A 17,432-nucleotide genomic window follows, 5' to 3' on the forward strand; every position below is an offset into this window, starting at 1 on the left:
GAGTTATTTCAGCCTTATTTCTGGCCAAAGATGCAGAAGGGATGGAAGAACATGTGGAAGAGACTCCTCTCATGACTGTGGTGCTGTCCTTGGCAGCAGCTTGCCACTTTTTGGTGGACTTCCAGGAGGCAGCAGGCAGCATTGTTTCAGTCATGCAGTCAGAGATGCAGACACAGGGAGATGCTGTCCCTACACTGAGACAATGCTGGGGACAAAGAGCACCAGCTTAGACCATCCTAACCATTCCACACTGGTTCCCTGCGCAGTTTTTGCGTACAAGTAATTTTCTGTCTTTGCTTTGTGTCACTTAGATATGAGGTAGACAATCTCCCATTCAAAATGTCCATTGCAAGAAAATAATGCCAAGAAAAGAGTGGTGTAGATAATTTTTCGAAAGGTTTCATAGTAGTAGGTTTTCCTTTTAAATAAGCTTTACATTTTTTATTTCATTCTTAGAGTGTTAACTAAGTTCCTTTTATAGGAGAGCTTTTTTCACATAATAGTGAGTTAAAATTAATAAGTGCCTTAATTAGCCTCTAGGACTAATTTCAGTTCCTTTGGCATATAAGAATTAGGCTATACAAATATTGAAGCGTAGTGAAATCCTGTGTCTTTGTAGATCTTTTTAACTAATGAATGTAAATTCCTTTGCTTAAATAAAAAAGCTTAAAAACACGAACATGGCAAATTGGAAATGTGCTGAGAAAATGATTTGTAATCAAGAACATTTTGATACAATATTTGACATCTAAGCACGGTAAAACTGTGTTTTCAAGACTGTCTGTTATTTAATTCATATCTGATTTTTAGAAAAGCAGTTAATTCCATATTTGTGTTTTTAATTTGTAGGTACATTGAAACCTTGAAGGAGCACAAACCAAAGATTGTCTGGGATGAACAAATTGCTGAACACTACTTTGAATACAAAAAGTGAGTTACAATTATTCACTAACTGTTCTACAAATATTCTTAGACACGGCCCAGCACACAATGAATTACCAGTTAGCTGTAGTATGCAACTGAAATCAGTAAATGGAAATTTTGATGTCTGTGATCTGTGTGTCAACATGGAACTCTAGTATAAGAGTGCCTCAGGCAAGGGAATTAAACCAGGGAAGGATTAATGAAATAATACAAGCTAAAACAATCTTAAGAAGAGAAGTCTGATGAGTCATATCTTTAGAAGTTATCCGTCAAAATTATCTGCTGAGTGCCGTTTACACTGTGCATCTGAAATGAGTACTCTGAGCTATTAGGTGATTGCTAATAATCAGCCAAATGTAATTCTCCAAACAGTCTGTGGAATATAAGAGCCTTCACAAGTCCTACTGACTAGATTGGTCAGCAATCTATCAGCAATCTAGATTGGCCTGCACTATGTGAGATGGATTATATAGAACATTATGGAGTATCAGGTGAGTAACAGAAGTTGTTAAAAAGACTGGGAATGTTTTCCCAAGAGTGCGAAGAGAATAATTAATAACTGTCTTCTTTATTCGTCATGAAATGATGAGAATTCATCATGTAAATATTCATGTAAAGATTCAGTAAAAGTTCATTCAAAACAGACAAACAGCAAAATCTTATTAAGCTTCAGTAATAATTTGCTATATATTGTGTACAAACATTAAAAAAATATGGTAAAATTCTACAAACAAGATCTCAGTGTTGCTCCAAAACTTTATCTTGTATACTACCCAATGCACTGACAGCATGAAGAGAGCACACCACTGAAAATGAGTGAAATGCATTTTGGGGTGCCTTAAGAAAAAAGCAGCAGAGTTAGTACATTTTTTTAAATACCTTTTCGATTGAAATATTTTAAAACTCAAGAAAGAAACAACAACAAAAGCCCTGTCCTATCTGTATATTTATAATTAATTTTCTAGGATTCTTTCAACCTGCAATTTTATCCTACCTTGTAAACTCCTCAACTACACGCATTTCTTATCAGAACAAAATACATTTACCTCTGGTCAGCAGTGTTTCAATTTATTTTCTATGTTTTTCTGAAAGGACTGAAATCTGTGTTCATTCCTTTTTAATTCTGCAGTATCCTGTTGCACAGTTACTCTGTGTAAAAGAATTCAGAGATTTTTCATGTTAACTAAGGATAAATAAACCAGAGGCTTAGTTTTACTAATCTTTAATGCAAAATCCAGTGGGAGGCACAATGGCCATGTCAACTTGCTCTCGAGAGTAAATCTGAGGGCTCTGTTTGAATGGCAGGTATCTGGGATTCATTCTTGAAGCATTTCCTGAATGTCTTCTTCCAAACAGGACATGGAAAAGAGAAGGCATGGCAGTCGCACTACCTCATTTGCCTTCGAAAGGCAGTCTTTGGAGATAATGTTGTTTGTAGGCTTTCTGAAAGAGTTTTCCATGCGTAAAACAAACTGGATCAGAAAATCACTCTAAACTCCAGCTATGCTGTGGCTGGCAGGCAGTCGTGCATCTCAGCGTGTCTGCAGTGGCTCAGCTGACTGCAGGGGAGGCTTATTTAAGGGAGCTCTTTCAGTGACCACCTTGCTTTGTGAAGTTCCAGTTATTTTGGATAGAAAGAGCAGGAAAGCCTGAATATGCAGCAATAGTAAAACACCTCACCAGGCAATCTTGCATGTCTGCAATTGCTAAGAAATCAAATTACGAATCTTCAAGCAAAGTACAGTAGTGGGCAGAGACTAACTACTACAGACAGTTACAGGAATCTATTGTCTCTAAGTGCACTATACTGTAGGTACACATTTGCTCAAGATGAGTGATTTTACCAGCCAGTGTCCACTTGGTCTGGCCGAGCACTCTATTTTCCTTCTAGCCTAACTGGAGAATTGATGCTTCGAGACCACCTCTAACTCATCCTTCTCATTATTTGGAGGTTTAAAATGCAACCTTGGCTTTTGTGCCCAGTGAAACTTGCCCTGCCCATACACTTTATACTAGTATTTAGCTTAACATAAAAGACAGTTATTTGGGAAAATTGTTCAGTTTCCATCTGACAACCAAGTGTCTTTATCTTCTTCTAGGTAAGCATTTAGTAGGCACATCTCTGTGTTACTACTGAATGGTTTTACAGTGTTGCATCCAGTTGCAGCAAGATACTGGGGTGTACTTACTGAAATCTAATATCAACCCATTTCTGTTGTGAGATTTCCTTCTCACTTTGCATCTTCTTGGATGTCTTGGAGTCTCTGTTTTAGCTGTTTTACCTCTTTTAAATGTTGTCCTCCTGAAGACCACTCGAGTACAGTAAATAAATACCTTGCAAGATACTCTGATAGATACTCCTGTAACTGATACCTGCACATTTATTTGACTTCTAGATATACAGTGCAGGGGTACCTTCCCCTAACTCCTTTACTTTCCCCACCACTTTGGATTCATGTGCTCTGATGTGGTTGTATCTACAGCAGAGAAGGGCAGGAGTAGAAGTTTTTGTCTGCATAAGAAATGGAAGAGCAGTAGAGAACATTTTGGCCCTAGGCTGTAGCCAGGTGTGGGCTGAATGGAAGCTGATGGCAAAACTGTCTAATTTGAGAGTCAGTTTCAGCATCCAGAATGAAGTGGCCATTAGCAAAACATCTTAAACAAGGTACTGAATTGCAGATGGTCTCTATCTTTGATATGGACGTATTAATTCCCAGGTACTGAACATACTAGCATATCTTATTTTTGAAAGCAATATCTTTTTCACAATAAAGTCAGCAGTTTTCTTAAGCACTGTCTTTGTTTCCTTATTATTGGAAGGAATAAAACTGTTTTTTCAGCTAAAAATTGTAAGAGTCTAGTAAAGCAATTGTGACTATTTTTTTTTTCCTTTATTTTTAGAAATAAAGGAGGAAAACACGCCATCTTCTATCCAACACTGAAGGTAGGTGTGACTTTTTCTGGCCAACGGCAGTAAGAGGAAAGAAGTATTTACTTGACTTGGATGATTAAGATACTTTATAAAATACTGAACTGGGTTTAGACTTTTATGAAAGAATTCACCCTGTTGTAGTTGTTATGATAAAAGGCTTCAGCTTCCTGTGCAAGACTTTTTTTTTTTCTGTCTAAGGCATAATGGGTTCAGGGGGTCTTTGAAGCTTTGCCATGTCTAGAGATTACAGACACCAGAGCAAACCAGAGCTCTGGAAGGAGCTGTTTGAGCACACAATTGATGTGCTAACAGATGCTGGATTGTCAGAGAAGAGACTGACAAAATTTGCCCTCTGAACAACTTTGACCTTACTGAAGTCCTTTGGCTGGACATACAGTTTCTGTCCACAGAGTAGTCTGCAGTGTACCAAAATACATGATAAATGGTTATTTGCCTTAATTCCTAGTGAGCTATTTTTAGATTTTCTCCAATTAAACTAAAGAATTTTAAGCCTCTGCTGGCTTCTGTAGAAGGAATACATCATATTTAGAGAGAACAGAGACATTCAGTATGGTTATACTATTGTGAGCATTTTCCAAAGCTCCATTTTTCTGAATGGGAATATTGTCTTATGCTCTGTTAGTTACAGCTACATTTCCCTTCATTAATCTAAAACAGGTGGAAGTACTAGCACATATGGGATATGAATTGCAATGTCTAACTGTGTTCTTGCTAGTATCTGCCCTGAAATTTCACTGCAAATCTATCAGAGAAAAGACAGATTGCGCTGCATGTTATCACATTGCATTCTCTCTGCTCTTGTGTTAAAATTTCACCCTTCTAGAATCAGACCTAGCCTGAACAAGAACATTCAGTCCTGTAGGTTTCAAGATTGCAATGAAATATTTAGAGACTGTGTGCTGAGGTGAATCAAAGAGTTGTTCACATCATGGCGATCAAAATGGTCAATGGAACATAGAATTTTGGTTTATTTCCCCACTCACAAATGTGTTTGTTCCCCTTTTTCATGTTGTAATCACTGGTAGGTTAAGCTGCTCAAAACTGACTTGTTCATGGTTAGCTAAAGGCAGGCATGAAGTCCAGGCTGGTAGATATTAATGACACCTTGACATTTTGTTCTGTTTCCTGTGGAAGTGAGTTTTAAAGACATCGCTGTGCTGTGAGCTGTTCAAACAGCGCTGCACTTCAAAGTAAGAAAACCTGAAAGTAAAAGGCTAAAAAAAAAATTGTTTTTATTGTCTGAACTGACAGAAGTACAGAACACAAAACACAACGTTACTTCCCTTGTAAACCAGTGTCTAAACCAAATCTACGGCAGTAGCATAGATAAGGATATGTTTTAAATTCATCTCCCAGATCTCTTAAAAATAGAATTCTGATAACAAAAATTATGACTCTGTCCTGGGAGAAGGCAAGGGTAGGTACAAGATCTCGATGGTGGCTCTAATTGTCTTCAGTGATAAAGTTTTATTTTACCCTTGGGAAATTTCTGGGAAGAGTTAGAATTTCTGTACGTTGGGAAATGAGAGCTTAAATTAGAACAGTCCTTTGCATAGTTCATAAATCAGATTTATTTCACTGGCATTTTGTCTATTTAGCTGGTTATCGTGCATTAGGTCATTGAATTAACCGGTGTAATGAACTGTCTCTTACTGAATGAGTGCTTGCTAGCCAGAGAAAATTTGAAATACAGACTTTGGGCTTTTCAGAAGTTCAAGGATGGTTATTTTTAAAGTCTGTTAATGGCAGAGAGAGATGACAGCATGGAGTGTCTGATGCCTCTGACTAAAAGCTAATTGCTTTATGTGTCTTTGTCTTAGTCCATCCAGTTGCGCTTAGAGCTTGCAAAAGAATTGGGCACTGGTATATCCATCTGGGAACTGGGACAAGGCCTGGATTATTTTTATGACCTGCTTTAAAGTAAGAGATGATGTGGGAAAGACTTTTGCTTCACTGAGACTCCACCTTCAATTAATTTGAGTATCCCGGAGAGGTGATTTTGAAAACATTTTTTGTAATTTATTTCATATCTGTATTAAACTTGCATTTTTCCCAATAAAGAACTTCTTGTTTTGCCACATAGATATGATTGTTGGTTTCTGATAAAGTTCAGAGGAAAAAACTTGAAAGCTTCTGAATTAACAGCTTAGAAAGAGACCGACCTGTACAGCTGGGATGACACTAGAAGTGAAAATATTTTTTTTCTGCGAGAAATGAAATGGACAAACTGATACCATCTGATCAGGGTTTAAGGTAGATGTCTCTCAAACAATTGCTGCTAATCATTTAAGTGAACAAATAAATTAATCAGATTATGTCTGGCAAATTTAACATCTGCTGGACTCTGCAACCTGCTGTCTCTTAATAAGGTAAGTCAACATAAAATGAAGAGGGTGGGTGTGAGGGGAGCAATTAGATACCTTACCCTAGGGCTGGTAAAGGATTGAATACTGACTGTTAGCTCTGTTTGTTTTCTTCATTTTATTACATTGCTTATGTAGTTCAAAATCACAGTAATTCTGATTCATGACATGACTTGTTTCTAAATCATTTTTGTAAGCAGGAGATGATGCTCTGTGATTTCTCTCTTCCACTTAGTCTGCTTAGTGTCTTATTTTACAGTACTTAGCACCAGTGCATGATGCATTAGTGATTAGTTTGTGGGAACTGTAGTGTTTAGCACAAAAGGCTACAATGGAAATGAGAAGTATTCGTGTAATGATGGATTGTGCTGATAACCCCAAGAGAACATCATAGCGGCACTGACAATGCCTTTATTTAAGTAGGTGCTATGAATATAGTGACTATCTTTCTGAATAAAGCTTTTATTATTTAACTGCACCCATTGGTGCTTTTGCCTCCATGAAACAGATTTTTTTTTTATTAAATAGCTCAGAAGCTATTAATTAGCTTAAAAACAGCCCTGTCCCCCCAAATATTGTCCCTGCTTTTTAGTTTATAAGTTTTCTGTTTGTAGAAGTACACAGGCTTCAAGGTAGTTTGTTGTAAGGAAGTAAGGGGAGGTGGTGGAAATTTGATGAGGGTGTTGCTGGTCCCCAGCAGAGATCCAGGCAATAGCTCTGTACTCCCACTGGTGTTCTTCTTGCCACTTCCAGTTGTCACAAAGATAACTGCACTCCTTCTCTTTGCATCCACTCTTCCCAGTAATTAATCTCAGTGGGGGATTTATCTGCCCCTGCTTGTTTCAGCGGAATAAATCCCACTGTAATCCACCATTGATTAAAGAACTATTGATCTTCACCTCACTGATTTAGTTCTGGCATCTCTCGACTTCTCACATTGCAGTATCCAGCAGGGTTTACTAATCAGGCTTCTTTCTTCCATACCATTAGTACTGAGATAATTTGCTACGTGAATCCTCATGTTCAATTAACTTGAGCTTTCTGGTTCGTTCAAAAGCAATTTAAAAGTCACTTTTGGCAATGGTATCTGCGCAAGAGTTTAGTTCCATTATGCTGTTTTTCTACTTTCAGTGGCATTAGTGAACCAGAACGTCTCAGAAAAAAGATGATCAGTTACAAATAGAAGAGTTTGGGATCTAAAATGGCATGCATTGTCAGCTACTAGCTGGTAGGTAGTGGTTTTAAAAGTGAAAGTTTTGGGGAAGAAGAAAATATTTCATTTTAATCGATTGTTTCCTCTCTAGAAAGGATAAATGTAATTTGTCACGCTTCTTTCTTCATTTTTGTTCAATCTCGTGATGATTCTCTCTGAAGTTCAACTGTTCTGTTTGTCTTTGAGTACAGCTGTGCTAGGGATAACTGTCTTTAGCATCCTCAGAGATGGAATGAATACATATGTGTGGCAGAAAGAGCAAACTAACCCTGCTAAATCATGAAAAATAAATTCCAGAGGAGAAGTACATTGTGAGTTTGAGCAGTTCATGGCATGAGGCTAAGGATTTTGCCTTTTTGTCTCTAAAGGTAAAACATTTATTGCTTTAAAAATAACAGTTAAAAAGAAACAGAGTAAGCACAGTTCTTTAGCATGAAGTTCTCAGAAAATAAAATACCAGGCAGGCATTTGAACTCCCAAATGAAGACTTGCTACTAATGGATTTATCTTGTGATCGCTTAATTTCTCAATGTGTGGCAGTGTCAACTTGTGTTTTGTTAGATATCACAGAATGCAAAAAAGCTGTGTACCACCAGTGACCCATGATGAAGGCAAGTTTCTCTTGAAATTTATACCTCACTGCTTGGATGAAAAGATGACACAAGAGTACACAAGCTGGTACAAAGGTGGGTTCTGTAGGGCATCTGTTTTTTTCTTTCCTTCTGACAAGAGGAGCAAGCTGAGCAAAGGGCAGAAATGGGCGAGAGTGTTGTGTTGGTAGTGCTGTAAGAACCGTGGTACTGGGCAACTGACTTTCATTTCTATGCTTCAAAAAGAACAGCAAGCACTGCTTTGTGGTATATGGAGACATTGTTCGGTAAAATGGGGTTAAAAATTTCCATCTGTTTTTCCTTAGAAGCAAATACTTCTTAAATGAAGTACTTACAGGGCCAAAGATAGTGGACTTAAAAAATCAAGGTGTGAGGGGAGAAATATCTGGTGTTCCTGTTAAAGCAGCAAAAATCATGAAGCAAGCAGTAAAACAGAAATATGCTTATTTCAACAGAATATTCTATCAGTCAGTTTTCTAAAGTACTAGTAAGAAGACAAAAAGTTGTGCTCTGTCACCTGACTCTGTTATAGGAACAAATTAACATATGTTACAGCAAGATCTCAGGTGCCATGAACAGTATCAATTACCTAATTGATGTCAAGCAGAGCTTTCTTACAAGTGGCCCAATTGCATTTCCCCATGTTTTGCTTTTTGGAGTTAGAAAAGAATAGAATTCGATTAACACTCATTCTTCAAAATGTTGCTAAAATAAATAAGAGCACTTATCATGCATTAGCATTTGAGATTAAGAGCTGAAAATCTGCCTTTACGTGTATTACTTTGTAAATAAAATGTATTAAAAATTGTAACTAAAAAAAAAAAAAAGCAGATGAGTGGAGTCCAAGACTCAAAATTGAAAACTATTTGTTATTTTACATTCTCCACATCAGCTGCTGAAAGCAAAGCAAAGGGCCACTTGGGAGTTGCTTTCGTGGGGCACAAAGGTTATCACATTTGATCCATCCATCATATGGAATTCATATAAGGTAAGATTTAGTAATTACTTGGTGTGGGAAGGAAAAGCATAAAACAAACTAAAATCTGCCCCTCTGTGCGCAACTTCTCAGGTGGGAGCAGAACTGAGTCATATGCTCACATGTTGCTTTGGAGGTGGTTAACGAAGCTCATGTGAAAGTGCTCAGTGTGCAGGAGCAGAATATTGATTTTCTAGAAACTTTCCAGCTCTCCTAATTTCATTCACCTGAAGCAACTAATTGCAACAGGTGTGATGCAGTGGCAGGAAGCTACAGACTTTCCAGCAGTAGACTGTGTGCTTTGTGATTCTGAAATCAGTGGCTTGGTATCAGCCAAGTAGGATGGTTGTGTTTCTCTGCACATGCAGCCACAGTAGATTGGAGTATGTTCCAGTTCTCTCATCTTTTGCTGTGATGATCTTGCTATATGCAGGATATTGCTTGAGTGATGCACTTCACCTTCCTTGAAGGATGGGGGAAAGAAGTCGAAGTCAGAAGATTTTGACATTCACTAGTTTACACCACCGTGTAAAGCCTGTGTGTCACAATTGCCTCTGCTTCTCATCCTGCTCCAAAAGGTAAGACTGAGTATTTTGTTTTCCCTTATTTCATGTGTTTGGATGTATTATAGAAGCTCAACCTCACCCCAAAGAAAAACCCTTAAGCCCTAAGGACATCAATAATTTTTGCTAGTTGTTAGTTTCTTCTTCTATTTTTCCTTAGAATCTGCATTTAGAAATGGTCTGAGTAGGCATTCCAATGAGGTCTCCTCCAGTGCGCCAGAGCCTTTGGTGTGTGCTCTTTGGAGTTGTGAAGAATGGATCTGTGACTGAAAACAGCAAATGTGCAGTGTCTGCCCAACTTAAGAAATTCCTTAGGATTGAACATGTCTGTTTTCACCCAAAACCTAATAAATATTAGAGAAAAGAAAGTCCTCTGATTTTACACTTGTAGCCATGAGTAGATGAAGACCCAGCAGCAGCAATATCTGCATTCTTGTGCTGTAGGAGTTAGGGGGAAGGTGCTTGGGAGCATTGTGCAGTTGCAGTGAGGGAGGACAGAAAGAACTGCTGTTTTGTTTGCCAAACTGGCTCCCTCATCCCTGCAGTTACACAGTGATTCTGTGATAGGGTGGGAAAGCTTAGCTTTGCTCAGAGCAACTACCTCTGTTCTGATTTCCCTCTTGCACATATTTGCTGTCCCAGTTGCCAAGATGGAAGCTTTATGAGTAAAACAGTCATGTTGTTTTAACTCTACTACTTCACACTCCTCCGTGAAAAACTCTGTGCTAATAATCATTATTTGTTTTCTTTAAAACAACTGATGTATTTGGCTACCTGAAAGTCTAAATTCCTTTGTTCTACATTTGAGTTGCAGCTGGTAACGTACCATGTAGGGATGTTTGAAGTAATTGACAGTAGCTACAAAAAAAAAACAAAAAAAAAAAAAGAGGGAACAGACTCTTTAGCAAGGCCTGTTGTGATAAGGGTAAATGGGTTTAAAATAAAGGAGGGGAGAGTTATACTGGATGTAAGAAAGCAGTTTTTAAGAAAGCAGTTTTTTCCACAATAAGGGCCATGAGGCATTGGCACAGGCTGCATTCACCACAGAGAAGTGGTGCATGTCCCGTCCCTGGCAACATTCAAGGGAAGGCAGGACAGGGCTCTGAGCACCTGATGTAGCATAGGTGACCCTGTTCACGGCAGGGAAGATGGACCAGATGGCCATTAAAGGTTCCTTCTAACTAAGATGATTGTATGACTCACTCAAGTTCCACAAATGCACGCAGAGAGGCACGCATCTTTCTTGGCAAATATGTTGTCTCATGTTCTCCAACTATAGATGCAGCTTAACCAGGCAGATTGATTTCTGGAGTCTGGGTAGCTTGCTGCTATCATTTTGAATTAACTTCAGAAAGTATTTTATTCAATGATGCCTTTAGAATTACAATACTAAATAGTTGTCTGCTGCATCAGGTCTTTGCATGCTGGTTATGTTTTTTAACCCAGAACTTTCTATTAAAATTAAATTGCTTTTGTTGTTAGCTTGGAATTGTTTTAGATGGACTTTCTGCAGCAAGCAGGATTTGCCGGGATTTTAAATTCCATCTAATTCCTTCTTTCTTCATTCATATCAACGCTAAAATTGCAGTTGACATAAGGATGCATTTGTACAGAGGAGACTGGCTGAGCTCACGTATTGAAAGCCCACTTTAGATGTTTATTGACTGTTTTAAAGCACTGAGGGCTAAATCACGCCTTTAGGTATTTGTTTTAGTGCTTGGGATTACTGACTGATAAAAGAGAGAACGTGCAGTAAGCTTCAGGAGTTTTGTTTTCTATGTGACGAGATTTATCTGTTGTTTTGATAAGAGATAAAATTATATAAATAAAGTGATGGAGAATATTAATCTTCCCTAGGAGAGTGAGGACTTGCCTGTTTGCTCTGACGCAGAGTACTCAAATATTTGGCTTAAGCGAGGTCCAGGTTTCAGATCAGACTTCATCTCCTCCAGTCAGCAGTTGCTGTTGAGTTTAGCTGCATCACTTAAGGAGGTGGACAGGACAGGACAGGGCAGCAGAGTTCTCATAGCTTTTTGAGAGAAATGAGTGAGAGGGAATGGAGGGAAGCCACTGCCTTCAGAGGAGATGCTTTCTCCTTTGCCACTCCTACAGGAGTGAGAATAGAGCTACACTGACCAAAACAAAACCAAATCTCTGCATTTTCAAGGTCTTCCCTGTGCCTTATCTTTCTTGGAGCCAAGGAGTACGAAATTTTTTGGCAAAATTGAAGCTGTATACTTGGCCAGTGTATCTGTAAAAAACTAAGGCTACTCTTCTGATGACTTCACCCAGTGCTTTTTGGCAATGAATTAAGTTATTCAGTCAGTTTTGTGGATCACAAAGTGAATACTGTAAATACTCATTGCCTTCTGAGATATGTATATTGGTGTACAAATTGAATTTCAAGCATGTGCAGTATTAAACTCATTTATCAAGTAGTTAAGAAGCCACCTTCCTCTCTCTCCCTTTCCTTGGCAAGGAATTCAGGAATTTTGGGTTGTTGGAAATAACTGCTTTGAAAGTGCAGGTAGGGTTCCCAGAGCAGAAAAGAGGCAGGAGATACACAACATGATGTGTAGAGAATGGTGTTCCAAAGAGAGCACAGCTTTCAACAGGACTGGCAGACAAAGGATGGAAGAAAAACAAATAAAAAGTAACTTTTTCAGTGTCACATAGTAAGCCTGTCACGAAGTCAAACAGAGCTAAGGTTTCTCTATCCCATTACCTGCTGGCTGGCCTCTACTGCAGTCATCAGAAACCAGAACAAAGCAGGGCCCCTTCCTCATGGGCACTGTTCTGCAGTCAGTACTTGGAGAAAAGCTTAATGATTTGTTGACAAGTTGTTGTGCATGCATGAGTGCACAGAGGTCAAGTTAAGCATGCTGCTATTCCTCCCCTGTATCACAGGTTAAGGAAGAACAGCTTTGAAAAGAGCTTTACTTATGGATATAGGGACAAATAAATCTAGAAAGAATAAACAGAAATAGTGATCTGCACCATCAGGAGGAGGAATTAGCAGCTGCAGTAAATCAGAAAGCTGAAGACAGCAAGCTTTTGAAAAATCCAGCTGCTATTTCCTAGCCCATGTAGTCACTGTTATGTGCTTTAAAAGGAGGGTATTGGAGTTCTGTCCTCACGTCGCTAGAGAGACTGCTTTTCCTCTGAGGCATCTTTTCTCCAGCACAGCATTAAAACACTTCTTCCAGTGCCCTGGTCATTGCCTGCATTTCACTCAAAAAATGAAAGTGAGAAGGTTCTGCTCAGTTCCTTTGCACAGCTGACCTTGTGCTGTTAACCTCACCTAAGAACGTGCTCCACAGGATGTACTTCTGTCTCTGAAAGTCACTGCGTGCTCAGTGCGGGTGAGGTGTCTGAGCCAAACCACTGCTTATCTTTCTGTCCCAAGCCATTTTGTTTATAGGTAAAGGCATGATTTTCCTGGTGTTCAGGCACTGTTACTACTTAAAGCTGGATCTGGAGTCTTTTCCACTGACTCATGTGTTGGGAGCCCATTTGGGTTCTTAGATTTTTATTGTTGTTTATAATTAAAACAGATTTTTAGTAGTACAGCTGCAGCCTGATTGCCATTCTTTTAATGAATCTCAAATGAAAACATGATCCAGCTTCATCTCTTGCAGTTGTGCTGAAGAAGTGAGAATGGGAGAAATCAAGAGTAGTAATGGTGCTTTTCACCCTTCCTGCATTAAGTATATAAGCATTGTTTGGAAGGACAGAGCAGCAAGTGGTTTTGTGTGATGAAAAAGAAAGCATTACTGAGCATACAGAAGTACTGTGCAGTTGTATAGCTCAGCTAGTTTTCATGGATCCTGCTGCTCTCACAATATTATCCTTTTGTTCCCTTTTTTAAGACATTGCCACTAGCAGCATCATATCACTCATCTGGGGCCATTCTGGAATGGCAATAGTAAGCGCAGCAATGCCAGCAGAGAAGCAAAAGTACTAGGCTGTAACAAGTAAGGATATGCCCAAACACAGCAGTCAAAAGCATAGAAATAAAGGAAAGAAGCTACTTACCCTTAGAAGGCCTCCAGTACACAGGAATCTTCAACAACATCCCTTTGCCTCCAGTGCCAACCCTTAAATGAGGTCTGGGAAGGGGTGGATCTTGGCTCCACCTCTTCCAGTCACTCACGTACATTGCATACACCTGAGCTCCCCTGTATTGGCCCTGCCTTCCCATCAGGTGCTCCATCACTGCTTCAGGCTGTGACTTAGCATTTCTGCTACAGGGAAGTAAACAGTCACATTTGAAAGAATTTACTTCTAATTTCAGAACAAACCTGAAATAATAAAATCTTTCTTTGTGAGAAGCATTTGACAGTGCAGGTGTCAGGCACTTAAATTTGGGCAGTTTCATCACGATGGTAGGGAGATGCCATCTACAATGTCTGCAAGCATGAGCAAAGCAGGGCAGCAGTGTGACTCACTGCACATGGAAGTGTTTTTGAATTTTTGATGGAGCTGTGTTGGACTGGAAAAGCTGAGCTGGAAGTGAGAGGCACCTGTAAAGCTCTCGGGTTCCCTAAGGGCATCTCTCCATCCCACACTGTTCTTTCACTGTAAAACTTTACTGTCAGACTGCAAAATTCCTGATGTTCAGCTGCAAGGCAGTATTTTGTGAGCTCCAATGTGCATCGCCCTGAGGAGGGATGTCTGGCTTAGTTCTGAAGTTATTTGTGCCGTGTCCTTTTCCATTGCTATTGAAAATGTGCATCAGAAGTTATTTAGGAATGTGAAGATGAGGCTAATTATTTGCACAAAATTAAACCCTACAACGTTGTAGGTTAGGGTACACTTTAAAAAGCACATCGTGTTTGCAAGCCCTGTCGTGGGTTGTGTACCACATATGTACGGTCTGTCTGGAAAGGCAAATGTTGGTCTGAGGAGCAGTAATGCTTTGCAGAAGGAATCCCTTTTATTTCCAGGAGTATTTGGACTAGAGGCTGGTAACTGTCCATTCATAATCATGATTGATCTCCACTTAATTTGAGCTATTCTAGCTCATTTCTGCCAATGTTAAACAAAACTTTAAGAATGAAGAAGGTTAAAGAAGGAAATTAAATGATCGTTAAGTCTGCCAAGCTTCGTATTAGGGTGCGTAGAATTTATGGCAAAACAAATTTGGCTTACCTATTAGGAGATTGTAAAGAATGTATTTAGAAAGAAGCTGAGATGCTTATTTTTATTTAACGTCCCAGAGACTGTTCTGCACATTATCTGAATAATTACTTCCCGTGCTTCTGTAAGTAACACATTATTTTCTTTCAAACTATTGTGTACCTTAAGTCCATTAAAATGATTCCATTGTTTGGGTTTGTTATTTTCTGCATAAAGGAGCATTTGTAAGCACCTACAGCGAGTACTCCTAGAGGCATCTTATAAAACAGCCAAGTATGAAGTAAAGCATAAACAAGCTGAGCTACTGCACATACAAAGGATTGATAGGATTACAGGGAGATCATTTCATTACCAAATCTGCAGTTGTTCGAAGGAGTGGCCTTTCAGTCTTACAGAAGAATCAGAATATTGTTTTGGTTTCACACTGGTTGCTTCTCAGGCCTTACATTTCCCTGTAGTCTGTGTGGCTGTACAGGCTGCTGGCAGAAGGGCAAAGATTGCTGAGTTCTGGGTAAATGAAGAAACCACGTTCCTCTGGGCTCCTGTGAATGGCCATGCCCTGCAGTCATTCAGGACACCTTGGGATATTTAAATTTGATGTACTGACATTCTTGTATGTAGAAACCTTGACAAAGTGCTCTGTGGGAGCGAATTGTCGAATTGAGTTTTGCATATATAGGAGTTAATACATGAGTTGTATGTGTGTAAATGATACCAAATGCTGTGATTGTAATCCCTTGTTAACAAAGGGATTGACTTGCAGAACAGAATGACTTACATTGTACGTCTGCATGCTGTGTTATCCCCACCAAGGGTTTTGGAGCCCTGTGTGTTTTCTAACTCTCAGTGCCTCCTCACTTTAATGCAATACCTGCAGAACTTCTTTCTAAGAAATGATAACTGTGTTTCTTCAATGATTCAACACTAAATGCAGTGTTTTGGACTTGATTGACCTGAGTATGGATGCATACACACAGAATCTAAGCTCCCCTTTCTTTCATTTTTGGCAATATCCACGTTGCACCCTGTGGGCATGTTGCCCATCTGACCACTGTTTGCTACCTGAAACTGTCCTGAGGTTGGGTTGAGTACTTCGAATCCTTCCACAAACCTCATTCTTGTGGCTGTGCTGGCATTTCAAGGCAGGAGAGAAGCAAGCTCTTGTCCTTCAAGGTAGGGCAATTAACCCAGTGTCTAGGCAAGCAGGGCAGAATGTGGCTGCAGGGACACACCAACTGCTTTAACATGAATAGATTTATTGCACAGTTCTGCTAGTGTGGGGACATCCACCTTTACCTAATACCACCCCTTATATATTTTTCGTTGATTGGGAAATGTTTGTTTCCTATGCACTATTTAGGACTTCTCAGACATACAGAAGTACTTAAGATTAAGACCTTAATATTTAATAAGCTTTCTATTGTTAAAGAGTGAGCAAGCCTGCCAACGTGAGATTGGGCCGGCAGCTCGGTGGATTAATGGAAACAGAGTTGGATTTAAAAGCCCTGAATGATAATCTTTAAATATGCTTAGGCATTGTGGTTGTGCAATTTCCCTGGGGAATCATCACATTCTCTGCTTCAGAAATTGCATTGAAGACATAAATGAAGCTGCAGCACAACCTTTCCTGCCGACAAATCTGCTTTCATTCCTGGGGCTTAAATTCCGTGTTATGTGTCTGTATATGCAGAATGTCATTCCTTCAGGGTTTCCATTTTTTCATTTATTATGAAAATTTATTAATTGTTTCCACTGGAACAATTTAACCAAAACTGGAAAAAAAAATGAAAAAAACCCGAATTGCTCTGCAACTTTCTTACATGAATCAATATGTTGTTTAAGCTTTCACACAAGCAAATATTGCTATGTGGAAATACTGAAATAAAAACCATATTGAGCTGTGTGCTATCAGTAGGGCAGACAGATGAGATTAGAAAACGGCTGCCTCACACTGCTGCCTTTTTCTTTTTTCTAACTCCTGGCTGGGAAATTCAGTGGTGCTTCTGGTTCATATAACACATTTCAATATTAATTCGTTCTCTGATAGAGATCTGAGTGGTCCCACTGCAGATGATAGTGTAGACACAACGTGATTTATTTGGGGATGTCTTCAGAGAAACTGAAAGGTTTGAGAACACCTTCATTGAAGGAGATTACTTTTTCTTATTTATACAAGAACTTGCCAGTGTGAAAGGTATCTGGAGTTGCTTTACTTGTGTACACATTTCTAGGGATTATCTCAATTTCAATTTAATTTGCCACTTCACTTCATGCTATAAAACTCTCAGGGAATCTCTAATTTTCAGTGAGAGGTCACTGGATGAATATGAAAATGAAATAAGCTTACATCATTGGAGCTGTGTTGTGTGAATTTCTGTTAGCGCTTTAAAAGAGCTTCTTGTGTAAATAAGGCAGCAGGGCACTCAGCTACTTGGTGCTAGGTCTGGTTGTGTGACTGAACACCCAGACATTTTGTGTGATTGCACTGATGTTAAGGAACCTTCTAACCTGCAGGACACTGTGCTCCATGAGAGCCAGTGATGTGTCAGCTGTCATGCGCTGAGTTCTCATAACGTCATGGATCTCAGCAGTTTTCAGATGTTTAAGCTATATATAAATTCACCCTCACTTCTCCATAGATTGATCTCCTGGGAGGCCAGGAGTACTGAAGGCTGGAGGAGATAAGAGAA

At 39.2% G+C, this 17,432-nt stretch overlaps 1 protein-coding gene across 8 annotated transcripts in view; it reads left to right on the plus strand.

Moving 5' to 3' along the window:
- CHID1 (chitinase domain containing 1) overlaps window positions 1-17,432 on the plus strand; it is a 120,982-nt gene that overhangs the window by 96,955 nt on the left and 6,595 nt on the right. For 2 of the 8 annotated variants that reach the window (XM_048948842.1, XM_048948843.1), the window contains exons 11-15: window positions 850-930; window positions 3,826-3,868; window positions 5,698-8,139; window positions 8,957-9,052; window positions 9,474-9,618. In XM_048948842.1, coding sequence (XP_048804799.1) covers window positions 850-930; window positions 3,826-3,868; window positions 5,698-5,796 — 223 coding nt within the window. In that variant the 3' untranslated portion in view covers window positions 5,797-8,139; window positions 8,957-9,052; window positions 9,474-9,618. Of the gene's footprint in view, window positions 1-849; window positions 931-1,296; window positions 1,416-3,825; window positions 3,869-5,697; window positions 8,140-8,956; window positions 9,053-9,473; window positions 9,619-17,432 lie in introns of those variants that run through there. The other 6 variants (XM_048948845.1, XM_048948847.1, XM_048948844.1 and 3 more) reach the window with 6 other exon arrangements.

This window comes from Lagopus muta, chromosome 6 (assembly GCF_023343835.1).
Source record: "Lagopus muta isolate bLagMut1 chromosome 6, bLagMut1 primary, whole genome shotgun sequence".
Lineage (NCBI taxonomy): Eukaryota > Metazoa > Chordata > Aves > Galliformes > Phasianidae > Lagopus > Lagopus muta.